The 22,224-nt window shown below is 36.0% G+C and overlaps 1 protein-coding gene and 1 long non-coding RNA gene across 17 annotated transcripts in view; one reads left to right on the forward strand and one right to left on the reverse strand.

Moving 5' to 3' along the window:
* The window catches only part of LOC141385846 (uncharacterized), a 143,233-nt gene that overhangs the window by 66,955 nt on the left and 54,054 nt on the right, over positions 1-22,224 (forward strand). The gene's annotated exons all lie outside the window — the stretch shown is intronic.
* The window catches only part of arhgef28a (Rho guanine nucleotide exchange factor (GEF) 28a), a 137,438-nt gene that overhangs the window by 58,564 nt on the left and 56,650 nt on the right, over positions 1-22,224 (reverse strand). For 8 of the 16 annotated variants that reach the window (XM_068218239.2, XM_068218238.2, XM_073952343.1 and 5 more), the window contains exons 7-11: positions 17,610-17,670; positions 14,003-14,049; positions 13,714-13,780; positions 4,136-4,236; positions 378-667 (exon numbers count right to left, since the gene is read on the reverse strand). In XM_068218239.2, the coding sequence (XP_068074340.2) occupies positions 378-667; positions 4,136-4,236; positions 13,714-13,780; positions 14,003-14,049; positions 17,610-17,670 (566 nt within the window). Of the gene's footprint in view, positions 1-377; positions 668-4,135; positions 4,237-8,410; positions 8,655-13,713; positions 13,781-14,002; positions 14,050-17,609; positions 17,671-22,224 lie in introns of those variants that run through there. The other 8 variants (XM_073952352.1, XM_073952348.1, XM_073952349.1 and 5 more) reach the window with 1 other exon arrangement.

The following is a 22,224-nucleotide window of genomic DNA, read 5'->3' on the forward strand; positions in this document are numbered from 1 at the left end:
CAAAAAACCTAAGCAGCATAGAAGTTTTCAACATTAACAATAATAATAAATAATAATACATTAATAGATTAAATGATTCCTCTTCAAAGTTACTTTAGTAATTTTAAGATTAAACTTCACCTTATGTACAAATAATACGTTGATCAAACCTAAATCATTTTTGATGCAAGTAGATTAAAATGTGGTGAATAGCACCCTATACTGTTTGTGATTGTATCTTACCAAATTTCTAATTAGTTAAAAAAAAAAACATTACTAACAAAGAGAACTCAAGAGGTTTGTTTTTTTTCTTGCTGCGAAAAAGCCCTTACTCTGTTTATTGTTAATAATCGCGTCATTAGTGCACATGTAAACATGGTCAGTATTAGCATGCCTACCTGAGGTCACATGACTCTGTAGGTGAGCTTGAGCTGTTGTAGGTCAGTTCAGTGGTTCTCGTGGCCCGCATGAATCTATCCAGCATCAGTCCTGCTGGAGAGGTGGGAGAGAAAGAACGAGAGGCGGGGTACCGTCCTCTCTGCCCTTCATCATCTTTAACAGTTGGAGATATATCTATTGTCCCTGGTGATGAGACCCCCGTATCTGACATCCGCCACATGCCACTATCGGTCCCAGAGCTGTCCTCTGTGGCACCTGGAACGGCGTACTTCATATTCAGCTCACTGTCCTACAGGAAGAGAAGACATATGTTCTTGTATGAGAGCTATTAAGTAGTGTTTTAAGAGGAGAGATCCCACAAAAAAAAACACAAAAAAATTAATCTGCCATCAATTATTCAACTTAATGCCATTGATTTTGAATTGTAGTTTACATGAACTCTATATATTGCTGTGAAATCCAGTGAGAAGTTCATTGAAAAGCTCTACGACAGAAAGGACAAATTAAGCAAGTTTAATGGCAAAATGAACACCACTGTGATTTTCCACAACACAGATGCCGAAAACAGCTGAAATACAGTACAGTGCAACAATAATTTGGTTAAAAGTCTTCTCATTCCACAAATCACCAGCTATTACGATGGTTTTACTGTAGCACCGCTAATCATGGCTGTCCAGATCCAATCATATGATCGGAAATCGAGCCCCGATCACGCGGTTTCAGACTCAGTCAAAATCAGACATTACGTATAGATATATCGTTATTTTTTTAACACATTTATAGTTATGCAGTGGCACAGAGTTAGACCTCTTTTGTTGACTTCACACAGAAACACCAACGCGTGTGGCATGACATCACTTTGTTGCAGAGATGCTATTGGCGAAATGCCGGCAAAGTAGAACATGGAAGAAGCTTGAAGCGGAAAGCACGAGAATGTCTGCGGTCAGGAGGTATTATAAGGTTGATGATGACAACATTGCCATAGCAAACTGTGAGATATGTAAACTTAGCATTGCCTGCTGGGTATTTTAAGTTAAGGTGTTATTTGTTTTTATATTAGATTTTATTTTTATATTTATTGTTGCACTAAAGTCCAAAAGTGAAGAATTGATGTTATTTATTACTTGATTGTTCAAGCTACCTCACAGAAGTGCTCTGTTTGTTAACATAGTTGTTAAATTTTAAAATAAGACGAATTAAATAAAGAATAAGGAACATCCTGGATCTGTTTCTTTGCTCTTTTATTTTCTTTTTTATGTACTATGTTATGTTTTATGTATAGAAGTATCAGATCGGATTTCGGTATCAGTAGATACACAAAATCAAATCACTTGCAATTGGGCTCGAGGGCAAAAAAAACTGATCGGGACATCTCTACCACTAATGGAAACTGTTGGCATAAATGTGTAGTGTTCATATTGAATTTTAATATATTATCCATGTATTTAATATTAAAGGAGTAATGAGATAGAATTACTTTAAATGTTTTTAATAAGACTAATTGGCTATGGCTACTAAATTTCTTTAAGTTACTGTTTTCCATAACAAATTTCATAAAAACCAAGTATGGCTACTTTTATACTATAGTACACTCTCGGAAAAAAAGCGTACACAGTGGTACAAATAATGTTCCATGAGGAACAGTTTTGTACCTTTGTAAACGTTGTACCTTAGTATAGAAAATACCTCTTATGATACCTTATATTGGAATGAAAGTAAACAATTGTACTCATATAAAAGTTACAATAGTGTTGGACAACATTTTCTTTATTACAATATCTATGAAAATAAATATTACTAGAAAGGCAAAGCAATTTTATGAATAATTTCCATATTAAAACATGAATCATCATTTAAAAGCATATGTGTAAAGATACTCATAAACATTAATTATGAAGTTCTATGATACAAAATAACGTATAGAACAAAACTAGGTTTTGTAAACTAAACATTTAAGGCATTTTTAAATAACATTTAGCAAGCATTTTCTGATGAATGCAGTTTTATTATTGATACCCGCACCTTTTGGCATTTGATTTCCACTACGCAGCTGTGTTGGCATAAGTCCTGCATATGCAAAGTGTTCATGCAGACATTTAGGATTGTAAAACTAACCAAACATTGTGCATATCTCATTACAACACTTTTGCATAATTCCATTTCTATTTTAAAATGAAGTAAATTAGATTATCTTTTAAGTTATTACAAAGGTATTTTGTAAAAATTGGAGAAAAAAACTTTTATATTGTACATGGCAGAATGTATTTCTGTAACATTTTTGTGAAGTGTTGTGAAATGTTCAGCAAAAATAGATCTTTTGATTGATGTTAAAGTCTTTTTTATTTCTTATTTGTAAATAAAAAAGGTGCATTTACACAAAAAAATAAACTAATTTTAAAAACATTGTTTAAAAATGTATTTGATGTTTTATATTTACTCAAAATAAATTGACACATTTTGGATACAGCAAAATGGCTTAAAACAGTTCTTAAAGAACCGCATTCGACACTGTTAAGGTACAAAGTGTCTTGCTACTGTGGTGGTACCTACATGGACTACATTTGGACCTATGATGAAGATACAATATTGTATCTAAAGGTACATTTTGGTTTCCCATGGTACAAATCATGTCCTTAAAGGTACAAACGGCAATGATACAAACTTGTTTCTTTCTCTCAAGGTACAATTCTGTATTATTAAAAGGTACTGCCCCAGTGACAAGAGTTTGTACCTTCTTTGGTACAACATTGCAGGCACGTGCACACATAGGGCTCAACCTGTGCAGTGCACATGCCCTTTTTAGTCTTGGATAGAAAGTGCCCTTCCAAAATGATCAAAAGTGCCCCTGCGATGCGGCACACCCTCGGTCCCGCTCTTCAGTAGGCGCGCGACAACACCGGTCTGAGAACGCGCGCAACAACACCGCTCTTGAGTATGCGCGCGACAACACAGCTGATCAGAACGCGCACGACAACACCGCTCTTTTATCCTGCACATGCCCTTCGGACGGTCTCTGCACGGGCCTGCAACATTGTACCATTTTTTCATGGGAGTGTACTGGGATTGTTATACTTGTGCTTGACAAATGTATTTAGTTTTTTTTTACAGTTTGCTTTTTTAGATTTATTTCTTTGCTTTTGTTGTGACAGTAATTAGGCAACAAACAAATTTGGAGGGTGGGGGGGCTGGAAAAGGTCTGTGAACCAGAATTCCAACTCGGGATGCCTGAAGCACAATAGCAATATATGAAGGCACACTGCCCATAAGGCTGCAGGAGCCAACGGTTCATTCTGTTTTTGTTGATGCAATGCAAATCAATTTAAATCTGGATCCCATTCAGATTAATGCTACTATAAACTCTAACATTCAAATGTTCATTCATACTGTAGGTAGTAGGTGATGACAATTTTAATTTTTGCTTAAACTATCCCTTCAACACAGTCAAACTCAATAAAGTTCTTTTGGCACTCGCTCTAAGAATTTACACACAAAGCCGAACGTCTCATAAACCATAGCGGCACATATTTTATAATGTCAGACCCAAGACATTTTGTGGCAATAAAAGAGTTCAAACTATAATGTGCAAGATCAAATAAAGACTTTCTCTAAGACTTTCACAGAAATCAATCAAAAGATAAAGGCACTAAATGAAAGGAGGGGATGGGATTTTGAAGAAAAATGTAACAGCTGAGTGTCTGTAGGTCTGGCACAGTGAGCGAGCTGATTTATAGGAGCTGCGATATGTGTGGCGTCTGACCTTAGTGGAGCCTTTGAGCATGGCAGTGAGCCTGACGGCTGCAGCGGCTGAGGAATGAAGGTGAAACGGAGTGCAGGAGCCCGGAGACGAAAACTGCTTCTCTGTCAAAACAAAAGACATGAACAAACTGATGCATTAGTGTGTCAATACTGGGTGGAAATGCACTGATGATGATATTTTAACGACAAATACTGTAGTCTCACTTCACATGCTGCGTTTGATTTATTGTAAAAACTGTACACAAATATGCGTCTTAACTTATAAATGTTGGGTTGTTGTAAAAGATCTTTGAATACCAAGATGGCAGAAGAAACCAATAAACTAGAAAATAGCAGAACACCATGGTCTTGTTATGGCTGTTAAACTTTTTGTTTCACTTTTATTTAGGAATGTTTTTGCTTTTCTTTCACACAGTTAACTCTATGCTTCTCTATGCATTTATATATCTGTCAAATCCAAGAAATTGTCCCTATTACAGCTTTAAAATACTGTTCAGAAGCTTTTATTTAGCAAATAAGCAGTTTTCTCATTCACATGGGCATTTATTAGGCAGACACTTCACCCCCCAACCCCCCCAAAGCAGCTTACAACTGAGGAATACAACAAAGCGAGCAGTTTTTAAGGGAATCTATCAGCGCTTGTTGCTTAAATAAACAACTGAGAACTCCATTAATGCATCCTAAACCTCTGAATAATAAATTATGTTCTGGGCACATGCACACCAAATTTGTGGTCCCAGTGCAGACAAAGCAGTGCAGTGTGTAAGGAAAATTGAAGAAACAGGCAGAGACACACACTCGTACACACTTAATGATCTTTACAGGTATGCACAGAAACCAACTTATACAATTACTGTATCCATCCATTTACGTGACAAAATCTTACACCCACATTATGTCAAACATACAAGATTTCAAAGGAAAGATGCGTCTGGAATGTATGTGTGTGTATGTTTAAAGGGTCATGATGTGAGAAATCTAAATTCTCTTGGTCTTTTAACATCTAAGAGCCAATTAAAATACATCCCCATGTAAACATGTTTTAGAACTAAAAACATTAGTTATTAGCCAAAAACTATTTATATTGAAGTCAACTGATTTTGAAATGTGCCACTTTGTTACTTAATGATATCTCTAAACTCCTCCCCCCCACAACAGATCAAAACTTGTTTCTACATCACTGTCAGTTTATCTCCGCCCACTCCAACAGCTAATTGTCCAACTTATTGGACCTAATTATTTCGCAACAACTTGTTGAAAGTTTGTAAATATGCAAAACTTCTGAATTCCACAAAGATAAGTTAATAAAATATTTAATATAACCACATACATTGATTCTCCACATTTAACTGATTGCTTGCCTTTATCTCCTACATTGTATACACTTATTGTTTCTTGCATTTTTATAATGGCCATGATTTATTATCAAAACTGATATTCAGCAAAAGAAACGGGGTATGTTTTGTATTTTCAATGAAAGTGAAAGGAGGCAGTAACGTTATAGACTCAATTTTGTTATAAATTTGCATACAATGAAGACGACGGTCATATAAATATTTAGATACACGATCCCTCAACATTTTTGGTGTCTGTTAAGTTGCTAATATAAAAATGAAATTTGACAGTTCCTTATTTCATGTTTTCAATTTATTGTTAAGATGTAAATGAGGTTATAAAGTACACTTTTCCCTTTAAAGATTTACCCGAAGTATTCTTGGGAGTTTGTTTTCCATATCACACTTGCGAAGTTTGAATATACAAGGAAAGGTTGCAAAACTTAACTTTGTGTAGCCTACTTAATAGTAAGAAAAATCCCCAATTACATTTTTAGACGTCTACATTTTTCCCCATCCACACTGACACGGAGCAGCATTATAAATGCATGCATTTTAAAACTAAAACATATTAGTGTAAACAGGGCCTAAATGTGTGCATTCTAAGGATAAAAAAATGAGCAAATACAGCTTATTGTGAGGTTTTTCAGTGCATTGGGTTTTTCAAATAACATTATAAGTGACCAGTACAAAATTCCCACAGTACAATTTTTTACAGGCAATTTGTGAGTCTATTAACTAAAAGTGAGATTGCAATAACTTGCAGCAGCACTCGGTCATAAAGGATGCATGTGAGGGCTTTCCAACAACAACGGAAAAACCAGATACTGACGTCAACTCCACTTTTTTCCTCTCTCCACAAACACACAATGACTTTACTCATTCAGAAGACTTGGTCGAATCACACATCTGCAGGAAACGGAGTTCATGTGTGCTCAATCTCCATCAACTCAAAACAAATCTACTGCATTTAGGATGATGACAAAAATAGCTTTAAAAAACTGAATGGTGCAGTTGTGTTTTAGGTGAAGGCTCAAGAATCACTTAAAAGGATTATTCCCCCAAAATAAAAATAAAAGTCTGCTGTCATTTACTCGCCCTTCACTTGTTCCAAACGCGTCAGTCTTTCTTTCTTTGGTTGTACAGAATAAATGATTCAATTTTTAAGAAAGCTGGAAAACTATAACCACTGACTTCAATTAGAGATGCAACGATTATAGCTATTGGTTGTACGATTATAGTCTGAGGAGTCACGGTTTTACGGTTATCACGATTATTATGCATACATTAATTTTATAAGCCTACTAATTTATTAAATCACATGAAATCTCAGTGTTATTTATTGCTGTTCAGTAATTAATACAGCAAAAAAAAAAAATAATAAAAACGACAGTCCATTTCTCTTTGGACTTAAAAATAAGTGAAAAAAGTTTTTGGCATTTAAACATAAGTAATATTTTATAAAATAACCAGCAAAAGAGGTATTTGTCTAATGCAGGGGTCACCACTCCTGGTCCTGGAGGGCCGGTGTCCCTGCAGGGTTTAGCTCCATCTTGCCTCAACACACCTGCCTGGATGTTTCAAGTATACCTTGATTAGCTTGTTCAGGTGTGTTTGATTAGGGTTGGAGCTAAAATCTGCTGGACACCGGCCCTCCAGGAACAAGTTTGGTGACCACTGGTCTAATGTAAATCTACATACAGTATAGCCAAGTATTTCCCTTTTAAAGAAAACAAAGGCTGCTGAACCTCTGTTTGAAAGGCACTTTTGATCATCTATATTACAAAATTGCTTGGTATTTTCCTTTTGTATTTTTTTCTTTTTGGAATAGAAATGTGTATATTTCATACAAAATATGAAGCTGATCAGTCAGTTCTTGTCATGTGACTCATGGTGCACTCGCGGCATTGATTCAACTAGGTGCGCATGGAAAGTGCGAGCATGGCGCACGCTGCCAATATGCACAGACAAGCCGCACGACTCCACTGGAAATAACTTGCGCACGCAATTGACAGGATATGGGAACGGCCCTTAGTTAATAGCCTCAGCCATAGTTAAAATCAGCCTTTAATCCAGTGTGCGTGCATATTGTACACAAGCTCGGAACTTCAAACTAGCAAAAACTTAGCATAACTTAGTTGCAGCAGTTTTGTTCTGTGCAGAAGCACGGTGTTGAGAAGCCTTTACAGTTAATTAACCGTGTAATAGTGAAATCGGTTACTCGCTGTATACAAAGTATTTGTTTTTCCCCATTATGGACTTCAATGAGTTTTCTTTAAATATCATCTTTTGTGTAACTCATAAACTCCTAAAAGTACACTGTAAAAAATCCTGGCTGCCTTACATTTTTAAGCTAATTCAACTTTATGATTACACTGAACTTATATTATGTTAAACTAACTTAAAACAGCTTGCTTAACTTATAAAATTATGTTAGAGCATGATTAACTTAGTTTAGTAAGTTACAATGACCTAAAACATATGCTGTCACGACTAATTGATCATAGAATTTTTTTACAGTGTGAGTTCATTTCATATTTTATCTCTTTTTATTTAACCTGTGACGAGAAAGGAAGTTTTTATCCCCCTTTCCAAAAGCACATTTGACTACACCATTTTTGGTAAAATACATTTTTGAGGAGAGAAATAAAATGTCAAGACCAAGAGAATGAGTACAGTGATGTACTATTAAAAACATCTTACTGTAAGCCAGGCTCAAAACTCACATTGTTCAACATTAGCAGCTATTTGAGCTCTGACTCATTGCTGAATTAGCTGCACTGCACCGCAGACCAAAAACAATTGAATCTCTCAGACAAAAACACACAAACTAAAGTCATGCAAAGACTTTCAGGCTCTGTACGAGTGCCTTCATCAAACCCGGTGTGTGTCTTCCATTGCATGCATCATTCCCACAGACCACTTCTCTCTCTCTCAGTTACCTGCTTTTGATGTCCGTCTCCGGATTCTCATCTTTGGAAAGGATGGCCACGAGTAGTTAAACGGAGAGTCTGAGTCAGAGTCCATGTTTTTAATTTTCCTCAACTGTTCCGTTCATGAACCACATGAACAGTAAAAATCACCAAAGAGTTCCGCAGGAGTTTGAGCACACTTTTCCAAAAAATGAAGATTCCATAGATTAGCGTTGAGGAGATGAGTCTGCGTGTGCGTGTTTGTGAGTGTGTCAGAGAAGGTGGGCTCAGTCCTGACACTCTATACTCCCACTTTTTTTGTTGCCAGTGGAGTCAGGACTCAAACTGGACCGTGGAGAGCACAACAGAGGGATTTTCAAATGAAAGTGTCTGTAGGAATCTGAAAGGTCAGCCAAGGTTTAGCAATCATTAACCATACACGCTAATAAAACCCCATGAGGTCCTGGGATGACACACACACACACACCTCCCCTCACTCTTTATAAACAAAATAACACAACAAACTGCAAATTCAGTGTGTAGAAAATTAAATAAATTCATAAAAATGACCAATATTGTAATGCAACTTCTAACAGACAGGAATGATTCATGTATCGCCTCAAAATCAGTACAGGCATGAGCCTTGCAACACACATTCATTTATTTTAATACCAATCTCAAACCAATCCCAGAACAATGAACCACAATATAATCCAGAACATGCTCTTAAATTTATGAACAGCTGTCCAAATCAAAGACTTTCTCAATCCTGGGTGTTCACCAGAAAATCATCTGACATCTTGAGCAGTAATTTTATCTCAATTTCACTTGATTTTACTTGAAGATCAGCCTGAATACAAAGCCAACTGACATTACTAACTAAACCCTAACTAAATTGAAATCCTCAACATAGCACAGACTCAAACCAACCTCAAATCCAATAAAACACAATTATATAAAGAAACACTTTAAATATCTGAAAACAAAACTCCAGCAGAAACAGACCCAATTCAATTCAAGAAGTCATATCCACTCAAATTTTCAGCAACACATATTAATGCCAAAGTCTGCTAGTTAAAAGACTCTGCTAGTTAAAAGACACCACAAGCCAGGAAAAAAGGCAGGGTGTGTGTGTGTGTGTGTGTGTGTGTGTGTGTGTGTGTGTGTGTGTGTGTGTGTGTGTGTGTGTGTGTGTGTGTGTGTGTGTGTAGATGTATTCCTCTCTGCATGTGGTGGACATTCAGACTCTGCTAGAGAAGCTCTTAGTGTGTGCATTAGTCTGTCCTTCAGCGGGAAAATGTGCTCCAGCAATCCAAACAGCAGACTCATTCAGTCCACCAAACATCTCAAAAGCCAACAAAGTCTTAGAGTTCAAAATAAAACCAAGAGTTTGCTGCACAGCCCAATAGCCATTCATGTCTGTGAAAGGAAAATAAATAAATGCCAAGAAAATCCTCCTTATGAAGACAAATCTCCTGATAGGTCACAATAATGTGAAATGAAATGTCTTTGTTCTTATATCCAAGTTCGTTTCCTTCGCTTATGACATTGGTATTATCCATTCAGTTTAAAGAGAGTGCTTCAAAAGAGTTTGCTTCCAGCCGGCCTGCTCTTTTTCTGTGGAGTGTGACTCTTTTAGTCTTTCATGAAATCTGGGGTCCAACCCCAACTCTCTCCTCCCTCTGCCTCCAGAGAGTTTAGTGGCTAACCATCTGCGTGTGAGTGACTGAGGTTGTGTTTAAAACAAGAAATGGGAGAATGATTGTTCAAAGAAAAGATGAGGAGAATGGGTTGCATACAGTGCTTCCGGAAAGTTTTCATAGCGCTTCACTTTTTCCACATTGTTTTGTTACAGCCTTATTCTAAAATTGATTAAATTCATGTATTTCCTTAAATTCTACACACAATATCCGATGATGACAATGTGAAACAAGATTTTGCAAATTGTTGCAAATTTATTAAAAATAAAAAAAACTGAAAAATCACATGTACTTGAGTATTCACAGCCTTTGCTCAATACTTTGTTGATGCACCTTAGGCAGCAATTACAGCCTCAAGTCTTTTTGAATATGATCCCACAAGCTTGGCACACCTGCCATTGGGAATTTTTGCCCATTCCTCCTTGCAGTGCCTCTCAACCTTTATCAGGTTTAATGGGAAGCTACAATGTACAGCCATTTTCAGATCTCTCCAGAGATGTTCAATAGGATTTAGGCTTGGCCTCTGGCTGGGCCACAAGGACATTCACTGAGTTGTTGTGAAGCCACTCCATGGATATTTTTGCGGTGTGCTTTACCGCTCTACCATACAGGCGTGATTGGTGGATTGCTGCACAGATGGTTGTCCTTCTGTAAGGTTCTCCTCTCTCCACAGAAGAATGCTGGAGCTCAGACAGAGTGACCATCGGGTAATTGGTTGTCTCCCTGACTAAGGCCCTTCTCCCCCGATGACGCAGCTTAGATGGCCGGCCAGCTCTGGGAAGAGTCCTGGTGGTCCCAAAGATCTTTCACTTACAGATGATGGAGGCCACTGTGCTTATTGGAACTTTCAGAGCAGCAGAAATTTTTCTGTAACCTTCCCCAGCCTTGTGTCTTGAGACAATCCTGTCTCGGAGGTCTATAGACAATTCCTTTATCTTCATGCTTGGTTTCTGCTTTGACATGCACTGTCAACTGTGGGACCTTATATAGACAGGTGTATGCCTTTTCAAATCATGTCCAATCAACTGAATTTACTACAGGTAAACTCCAATTAAGCTGCTTAAACATCTCAAGAATGATCAGTGGAAACAGAATGTACCTGAGCTAAATTTAGAGCTTCACGACAAAGGCTGTATACTTCTTTACATGCAATTGTTCAGGTTTTTTATTTTTAATAAATTTGCAACAATTTCAAAAAATCTTTTTTCACATTGTCATTATGGGGTATTGTGTGTAGAGTTTTACGGAAATAAACAAATTTAAACAATTTTGGACTAAGGCTGTAATATAGTGAGAAAAGGTGAAGCGCTATGAATACTGTACTTTCCGGATGCACTGTATGTGAAAGGGAGTGCATTAAGTGATTGAATAATTCATGTGTACAACATTGGTGTTTCAAAAAAATAAAATAGACTGAATTAAATTATTCATCTTGATTTAGTTTATAATTTGTATATTTTTGTCCTTAATATTTAATATTATTTAATAATTTCTAAAATTAATCATTTTATTACCTATGCTCAGCAAGTAGGTAATATCACTCACTATTTGTTGAGCGTTCTTACAAATCAGCTAACTAGTTTTCCTTCTTTAAAAGAAATATACAGTACACAATAGAGAAGTTTACTTTTCCCAATAATTATCAAATCTGTGCAAAGACCCCCTGAACCTACTAAAGATCTTCTGAGGTACACATTGGTTTGTTTGGGAGAATTCAGTGAGATGATTAGGATGAGGAACACGTTCTGTGGGACGGGCTACACTTTAAAGCATCATCTTAAATGTCAGCTTTTGTGCAAGTTCAAAAATCGAAGCTTGTTAACATTCCTGCCTCCACTTTACAGTTGAAACTGTGAATGTGCATGTGGGTGAGAGAGAGGCTGGATGGGTTGAGGGGGCCGGTGTCGTTTCAAAAGAAAAGAGCCCATTTTCTGTCCTCCTTCCTAAGCTATAAATTTCTCTCTTCTTCTCTAAAAGACTAAAAAACTTAATTACCTATTGGGAACCAAAAACAACCAGAACAACAGGAGCATCTGAAATCTAGAAGCACTTTTTTCTTTTTGAGCAACAATGACCAACACAGAGCAGAAGGTTTGCACTATTTCATTTAGATGGAAAATGAGTGTGTTCAGATGGCGGGGTCTGTTACTTTGTAATCATACTTGTATTACACTAAGAATAGGAGTACACTAAAAACACAAGATGGCCAGTTTGAATGAACATCATTCTGCTCTAGCCTCAAAGATTTCTTTTAATTGAAACACTTTCCTGCTCTGTTTTCCTGCCACTTCTTTGGTCAAACTGAATAACATTAGTACTAATAAGGAAAAAAATATCAAATATATTTAAATATTTACATATTGAATATATATTTCTCAATGAAAATACTTCTATCTAGCACAGATCTACACACAAAATACAGCAAAGAGAGGCAGAGTTACACTATAAAAATGTTGTGTTGTCGTAACAAGCAATCAAATATGGGTCAAATATGGACATATGGGTTATTTTTTTCAGTTAAAGTTAAATGACATTATATATCCCAACGATTGGGTTTGTTCATACTTGACCCAATGTTTCTGAATAATGTTAAATTATAAGAAACGTCACATGGTTAAAGAGTCTTTTCCTTTTCCAATTCATGTACACTACCGGTCAAAATTTTGGGGTCAGTTTTTTTGTTTTGCTTTTTTAATAAAATTATTCTTGTCATCAAGGCAGCATTTATTAAATGTAAGAAAAATTAAAAATTGGTAAATATTTATTTATTACTTATTGTTTTTTCATTCAAATTAAATTTTTACACTGGTCATTATTGTTTTTATTACAATTAATATTATTATTATTAATAATAATAATAATAATAATAATAATAATAATAAACATTAGAGTGATTTCTGAAGGATCATGTGACTCTGAAGACTGAAGCAATGAAGCTGAAATCACTGGAATAAATGATTAAATTAAATTATGAACTATACTTTTGAACAGTTATTTTATAGTGCAATAACATTTCACAAATCACAATTTAACAATTTTAACTGTATTTTTGATTCAATAAATGCAGCCTTGGTGAGCAGGAGAAGCTTATTTTAAAACATTTAAAAATCCTACTGACCCCAAACTTTTGACTGGTAGTGTATTTTCCTTACACGAATACATGTTTCGTTAATTTCTGACATTTACATGGCAGATAACCTTTTCGAACATCCTTGCATATTAATGCCTTAATTCCAAAACATTTACAGTTGAAGTCATCATTAAAGAACATGAATTAAAAAAAAGATTGCAATGCTCTACTCTAGTCTATGGTGTCACGCAATGCTTAAGAATTCCTTTTCATTTGTTGATTTCTGCTCATTTCTTACTATGCAAATATCAATATCGCAAACAGATGTGCTGCTTGATATCCAAGTTTAAACAAACAGTGATTTTTTTTATCTATGCGAAAAGTTTAGCCTTTGACCTTTGAACGCAAAATAAAAGCATTAATATTTACCCCAAAAAAGAAATAAATTAATTAATGGATGAATGCTCAGGAATATATTAAATGAAAAACAACCATGGCAACACACACACACACACACACACACACACACAATTTGTATAAATAAGCACAGCAGTAACGTGTACCTGAATTAAACACGCTTAGATCTTCATCCTCCTCATCCAGACAGAGCACAAGCTGTTCTTCAAAGACCTGAAAAAGCGACACCAAAAGCGTATTCACACACTGCAAGTGAAACACTTTCAAGAACAAAAACAAACCAAAACAACAGCACTGCTTTGAACATCTATCCACTAGAAATGAAGAAAAACAAGAGCAGCAGATATAACAGCTCTGAAAAAAAGACTAAGTGATCTATTAGTGTGGCTCTGATTCGAGGAATTGATTTAGACACACAAAAATGACTCCACTCACACTATCAACCAATGTCTGGTCCTCGATTTTGAGAGAGTTGTTCAGGTCTGAGGGAGCAAAAACAACAAAAACAACATAAGAATCAATTTCCACTTGAACACAGTTGCAGCGTGAGCAGATCATAAACATTCTCAGCTAGAAAAACAAGCACACACACGTATGTATGTTGGAAAACTGAGGCAACAAACGCCACACTGTGGTCACAGGAAGTGTCTGTATTTTAAGGTCAAAGGGTCACAAGACCAGATGAGTCTCCTGCCATCAACACAACAAGCAAACTTTTTATAGAATTTATATCATGGTATTTCTTCTCAATTAGTCTATAACTGTAGGCAGATTATTTATCTCGTGTTGTCCTCTCTAACCCCTCCCAAATATATAGTGTCTCTGTCTCAGCCCACCCAGGAGGAATGTGTCTCCTCATACTGGACATGTTTGGGAAACCAGCCGGAGGTCCCTCACAAAGACTGCTCTGTGTGTGTGTGTGTGTGTGTGTGTGTGTGTGTGTGTGTGTGTGTGTGTGTGTGTGTGTGTGTGTGTGTGTGTGTGTGTGTGTGTGTGTGTGTGTGTGTTCTTCTCATCCCACATTCTGCCACAATGTCCTCCTGACTGAGCCAAATTCATCCAATGTACTCTAACAACCCTGCCAGACCTAACTCAGTGACAGACAGAGAGAGAGAGAGATGGAGAAAGAGAGAGAGACAGAGATAGTGAGTCTGAGTTTTTTTGGATCGCTGGGGTCATAAAGATGGAAAGGATCTAGAGAGAAACAGAAAAAGTGAAATAACAGAAGGACTGAGGTTAAGAGAGAGACAGAGGAGAGGAAAATTTGTCACATCAGCAGGATGAAACAAGATCGTATCTTGGCGAGTGCAAAATTTAGAAACAAGTCATAAAATAAACCCAAGACAGGAGGAGTAAAACCAAGTGAAAAATAATAATATGAGCATTATTGCCAGAAGGGATCCTGCAGAGTTTGAATTCCCACCACGCGGCTTATGTCTGATTCCCAGAAACCCACAAATATTGGTTGAAATCTTACACTGTAGCTGAAAATATCAGCTTTACAGTTGGATGTGGTTCATTATTGCTAACAAGGGCTGAAAATGATGACAGTCAGCGCATCCCAATTCAAAGAGTAGAAGGAGAACAAGTTATAGTAGGGTCGAGACACATCATGGTGATGGTCGAATGTTGGGCAACATTGGGTTTTTTTATATAAATGTATTTCAGGCTAGTTTGTTTGCTGTGATGGGAATAACAGTGCTATGAATAAATGGCGTTACTAAAGGCGATGCTTTTTTCGCAACGAGTTATAAAATGAATTACCGTTTCACCCGTTACAATGCCGTTAACTTTACTGACAATAAAATGTGCATTACTATAATTGAGAACACTGAAGCGGTTCTCCTGCGAGAAGAGTCTCTCTCAGCCATGGGACCTGTCATTTTCTGGGGTGTGTTTGTGTGTGTTCGGGGCCGGGGCGGACACAACCAGCCAGTGATGATGATTGGTATCGGCCAATTGGTATTGGCTTAGATGAAGTACATTTCCATTGTTTGCAAATCAGAGAAAGAGTAGGACAGGTGTTTACACAAGCACATGCACAGTCAGAACGATGGCAAATCCAACAAATTCAAGGATAGTGTTTTCAAACTGGAAAAATAAGCACCAGTTTTTCCTCGTTGAGGTAAAAGGCAATAATGTTTGTGCAACTTATATTCAGGTTAAAAAAAAAAAAACAGAGTCTCTCTGCGTTGGTAACAAGTAGTTCTAATCTAATGAGGCACCTCAAGTCATCACATGCCGCCATAAAATTAGTCGATGTCAAAGCACATAAAACTTAATTTTTCTCCACCGCAAACACATATTACTCAGACGAAAATAAACAAAATAATATCTAGATATATAGTTAAGGACTTGCTGCCGTTGTCTCTCATTGTCCCACAACCCCATTAAAATAAATAATGTAGATTAGTGTACAATGTTTTATATTTGTTTTATAGTCATTTGACAAATTAGATTTTTTTTAACTAATGCAATAGTTATGTTCCCTGGTAATTAGTTACTTTTATAATTATGTAAATCAGTTACTCTTTGTGAGAAGTAACTACAAGTATAGGGAAAAGTAACTAGTAACTTAACTAATTACTCTTTTAAAGGAACATGCCCTACACAGTTTGTTTGGTGTGTTCCACATATTACCTCTCATTGGGCTCTACTCAGAGGGAGTTTGTATAATTCAGTATTTACACTTGTGTCAGCCATTGGTAAAAGGCAGTGCTCTGGTTGGGTTTTAAGCTATGGATCAGAGCATGAGAATCACAACCAAACTGATGAAACCAAGCAAATGCTGCAATTCACGATTGAACACAAAGAAGCCGGCAGTCACTTTGCTGCATTTACATTTTGCCCCAATTTCTGTTTAACGGAAAGACTCGTTTTTTTCTAGTTTACAACACATTTCTAATCATAATAGTTTTAATGACTCTTTTCTAATAACTAATTTATTTCATCTTTGCCATAATGACAGTAAATAATATTTGACTAGATATTTTTCAAGACACTTCTATACAGCTTAAAGTGACATTTAAAGACTTAACTAAGTTAATTAGGTTAACAAGGCAGGTTATATAGGCAAGTTATTGTATATTGATGGTTTGCTCTGTAGACTATTGAAAAATGTAGCTTAAAGGGGCTAATAATATTGAAAAAAAAATTAAAAGTGCTTTTATTCTGGCCAAAATTAATTAAATAATACTTTCTCCAGAAGATAAAATATTATCAGGCATACTGTGAAAATTTCCTTGCTCTGTTAAACATCATTGGGGAAATATTTGTAAAAAAAAAAAATAAAAAATCAAAGGGGGCTGATAATTCTGACTTCAACTGTATATTGCAGTATTTGCAAATTATATGGAATATCATTCTAGGATTAGATTAGATTTAGATTAGATTTTTGAATGAGCTCATATCTGTGTGGCGAGTAAGAAGTACTGTAAAAATAACAAGTAACCTCTTTGTTTACAGCTTGTATGTGTGCAGCACTAGCTCAGGTTTCCCTTTGTGGAATGACAATACAGATACTGCCACCTGCAGGTATCAAAAGGTACACCTGCTCACAAAGTTGCAGAAATCTACATTCTCATTTCAGCTGGCTGTGTTGTGTTCATGCGCAGCTTTTGGTCCAGACGGGTCAAGACACAAGTCAATAACACAGTCGTTTTTTTATCAGTGTTTAAACTCAGCTTGGCATGTCCCAAACCTAAAGAGAAGAACTCTGTATTTCCTGATGAAAAATAAAATAATCAAAGGCTTTAGATTTATTTGTTCATTCTCATAATCACACCAGAACATTGTGCACCCTCTTCTGTGCAGAAACAGAGTAGATATGAATCTTTCACCTCCTCCAGCCTGTCTGGATAGCTGTTGTCTGCATTCAAGCATTTTTGCACAATTGCTTCAAGCTCAATTCCACCAATGTTAATTTACTAACTGCTCTATTGTATGGTTTGTTTATTAGCAATGAGAAACTATTATGACTAGTCAGACTACCTGTCAGTGCAAACTCAATTGGTATATAAATCAGTAAATGAACTCTGCTTACCGGCATCACATTCATCAGATCTGTGCACGCTCCCCTCAGACAGCTCACTCAGATGCCGCACCTGTAACACGTGTCAGACTGTCAGGACTGATACAGAATTACATTCGTGTTTGGCACTGGAAAAATGAAGATTTGAGCTGTGAACAATTCACAAAATGGTAAAGCAATTACTGTAATACTTGTGTCATACACTGAGTCAGAGGACAGCCAAGAAGTTGTTGTTTCATTTGGAGTCAGTGATTTGAGTTTATAAAAATGTGAAATATTTCTATTGCAAAAAAAAACCACAATAAGCTTTACAAGACAACCCTGGTGGCATATGGGTTAGTTTTATGAAGGATTCATGCACTTTTACAGCAGGGAAGGACCAGGATAAAGCAAAAAAAAAACCCAGACCGTGTTTGTCTGAAAGATGAAAGCTATAAATGTTAGGAATGGCTTGAGGGTGAGTAAATTATTGGGTTATTTTCATTTTTGGGTTAGCAATTCCTGTAATTCCTGTATTTATGCTCGCTTATAGGCTAATACACATAAACATTCGATAACATGTTTGCAATCATATTTTAACTTCTTTATTATAAAAATTACAATGATAACTTTAACAATGATTTTACAATATATAATTTTGATTGCACATACACATTTAAAAATCAGTTGTCCAAACGATATTCTGTATGACATTAATTCCTTTACTTAAGGAAAGCATACCAAACAGATTTTTGAAGAATCTTGAGAAAAAAATAAAAATAAAATAAATAAACAACATAAAATCACAATTTTCACAACAATAAAGAATCGGCACATCTATTTTCATTGTTTATAATAAAAAGAAATAGTAGTACTTTAGTTTAGGACACAATTCATGCATTAACTGGTTTATTACCTGCCTACTATTATGATATTAACTGTTAGTAGTTATAAAGTATGATCTTATCATACATCTTTAAACCCACCCAAAAACCTAAACCCAACTTCTACCTTATTAACTATTAATAGGCAACTAATTAGTAGTTTATTAAGCAAGTGATGTTAGTAAATGGTTTGTTAATACCGTTAATTGTGTCCTAACTTAAAGAGTTACCCCAAAATAAAGTTTCTTCAACTGCAAATCAGCATTTTATAATGATTCTAAATAGGGATTGAAGAAAACCAACATTTAGATACTCTTTTTTTCTGCAGGATGCGCTGTTTTAAAATTAAACAAGGCCACCAGTTAATGGAAATGAATTTATTGGCTCTATTTGGAAAGAAATCCTTATTTTAGAATTAACAAGGGGGTGATTTTCTATGTGACTGCATCTGCATAAATCATAAAAAATTGCCTCATTATAGAAAGACAACTGAACGAAGATACAAATGAAATAGATTTATGTTTTTCTGGGGTGTCTATTACAGATATGCAGAAAATCGGTAATACTTTACAATAAGGTTGTATTTGTTCTCTGGGGGAGATATACACACACTCATACACTACAGACAATTTAGCCTACCCAATTCACCTGTACCGCATGTCTTTGGACTGTGGGGGAAAGCGGAGCACCCGGAGGAAACCCACGAGAACGCAGGGAGAACATGCAAGGAGAAAAACTCCACACAAAAACGCCAACTGAGGCGAGGATCGAACCAGCGACCCACTCGCTGTGAGGCGAACGTTGCTACCCACTGTGCTGCCAAATTGTATTTTTAAACATATATAAACAAAAACAGATCATTCAAATTTACAAAACCTTTAACAAAATTACAAACCGTATTATAAACAGTATAATAAATAAATTCAGCCTTGGTGAACATAAGAGACTTATAAAAACATTTACAAAAATTCTAACGACTTCCGAATGGTAATATATTTGCACTTATAATACTATGTACAATAAGAGTATAAACTGTTTTGAGAAACATCACTGGATGATGATTTACAGCAGTTGTAATCTCTGTGGTGATCTTGCACTGTCTGCCAGCAGTTGTTATATGAGAAATACCAGTTTGCCGCTCAAAGCAATACCTGTAAACGATACTGTTAACTGTAATAAAAGTTTCCAAAGTTATGACTCAAGTCATTCATAGACTCATAAAACTCTGTTTCACACATCATTCTCCTGTAACTTACCCCTAGGGGGTTTATTTCTAGACGGCTGATGAAAAATGTAGAGAACTTTTGGGTTATTTTACCTGAGGGCTTAAAATACTTTCAACTATCCAAGGCAAGCACATAAAATAACCCTAATGAAAAATAAAAGTAGAATAGAAAAGAATAGAAGCCAGAATACACAGCTCATTTTGAACTACTTTTAATAACTGTAAAAGAGAAAGTGGGGCGACACGATGGCGAAGTGGGTAGAGCTGTCACGTCACAGCAAGAAGGTCGCTGGTTTGAGCCTTGACTGGGTCAGTTGACATTTCTGTGAGGAGTTTGCATGTTCTCCCCATGTTCGCATGGGTTTCCTCTGGGTGCTCTGGTTTCCCCCACAAGTCCAAAGACATGCACATAAGTTAAAAATTGGCCATAGAGTATAATTGTGAATGAGAAAGTATGGATGTTTCCCAGTGATGAGTTGCAGCAGGAAGCGAATTCCCTGCATAAAACATATGCTGGATAAGTTGGCGGTTCATTCCGCTGTGGCAACCCCAGATTAACAAAGGGACTAAGCCAAAAGAGAATGAATGAATGAATGAATGAATGAATGAACGAAAAGAGAAAGTGGCATTGTGGTCTAGATAATGTAGTGACAGCATCTACCAACAGAGATTCACGACTCTATTCTAATCATGCTTAGACCCTATTGGAATTGCTCTGTTTATTATTATTACCATTTATTATTATTATTATTATTATTATTATTATTATAATTACTATTATTAAGCCCCTAATAGAGTAAATTTTGAGGGTCTAAACATGCTCGAAAACTCATGAAACTTTGCGCACACACAACAGAAGTGGTGAAAATTATCGTTTGTTATACGTTTTAGAGGTAGGTGTGGCAATATGGTTTGACAGCACCACATATAAAAATTTGATGAAGTGACCACTCAGCTACGTTTCATGTACACATTTGAAAATTGACACACATATCAACCATGATGCCAATACCTACAAAAAAGTTGGAGCGAAATCTGAAACCCAACAGGAAGTCAGATATTTTTAACTTTCGTGTTGTATTTTAACTCCTCCTAGGAATTTTTAACATTTACAATTGGATCTGAATGATGGGTAGATTGGGAAAGTTTGTAAAGCAAGTTCAAAAACATTCATGATTACAGCAGTTCTGCACACTGACCGCTGTGCTACTCTAGAAGTAACCATACAGGCTGAGTGCAAATGCAGAAGCGATTGTGCAGTCCATTAACCAGTGTCTTTAAAGAGGACAGCCAGGACAGCTCCATATTATTACAACAGTGCTGTGATAAGCACCACTGACCTGTCTTGAACTGTCCTGGCCGTCCATTTTGAAGAGACTGGTTAATTACGGCTGGTCCCGCAATCGTGATTGGTTTGAGCGAGAACGAGCAACGATTGGTCAGCATGTTGCTGGTATCTAATTGGTTAAAGTAGTAGGTGAGTCCATTTATTTGTGGATTAGTGTTAGTCTTGTCGTTAGAAATGTTTCAAAATTCACAAATGCACAGAGCGAGCTACAAATCCACAGAGAGCTACCCACAAATGCACACTAATCTACAAATGCACAAGACACAATCCACATATAATTATTTGGCAAAATTGCGTTTGTAGAATAAAAAAAATATTTGTGAGTATGTTTTTTATTTGCAAGTCCTGTTTGTTATTCCTGTTTGTGGAACTCTTAGATTTATTTGTGAATCTCATTGTATTTATTTGTGAATACACTTGGTATTTGTCAATCACTTCACGTTTATTTGTGGATCGTACTGTATTTGTTTGAAATTATAAAAAGAATTCTCTCTAAATTAGTTATTACCTTATAATTGCAATGTGACGAATTGGTAAAGAAATATGTTTCTTTCAGAAAATAACAGAGAACTGTTCCAGAAATAAGCTGAACTGAAAACTGTACTGTTTTTGGTTTAATTGGAAAAAAAAAAAAAAAAACATGAAACATTTAATCAGTTTCTTAAAATAACAATCTTGTTAAACTCTTAAAAGGTAGTTTAACTGAATACTTCAAAAGATTTAGTTGATCAGATGTGCTTTTTAACTACTAAAATATATTATAAATATTAAAATATGATAAGAGTTAACAAAGAGAAACAAATGAAAATGAAAATGAAAACAAAATAAACTAGAAAAGTAAAGTTCATAGGCAAACTTTATGGTGTCTTGAGGAAGCCTTGTCTGAAAGCTTGATGTAGTTTAAAAGTTTCACCAACTGAAGTAGTTTTTAAGAAATTTGAAACAGTTGACATAGATAGTAAACTTCATATGTTAGCATGTTTCTAGTATGGATTGGCATGTTTCTTCAGAGGGGGTTAATATGGTGTTCTGAGTGGTTGCTAAGGTGTTGCTAGGCAGTTGCTAAGGAGTTCTAAGTGGGTTTAAACCAGGGGTGTCCAAACTTGGTCCTGGAGGGCCTGCATAGTTTAGCTCCAACTTCCTTTAACACATTTGCCTGGAAGTTTAGTATTCCTAGAAAGAGCTTGATTA

This window comes from Danio rerio, chromosome 5 (genome assembly GCF_049306965.1).
Source record: "Danio rerio strain Tuebingen ecotype United States chromosome 5, GRCz12tu, whole genome shotgun sequence".
Classification (NCBI taxonomy): Eukaryota; Metazoa; Chordata; class Actinopteri; order Cypriniformes; family Danionidae; genus Danio; species Danio rerio.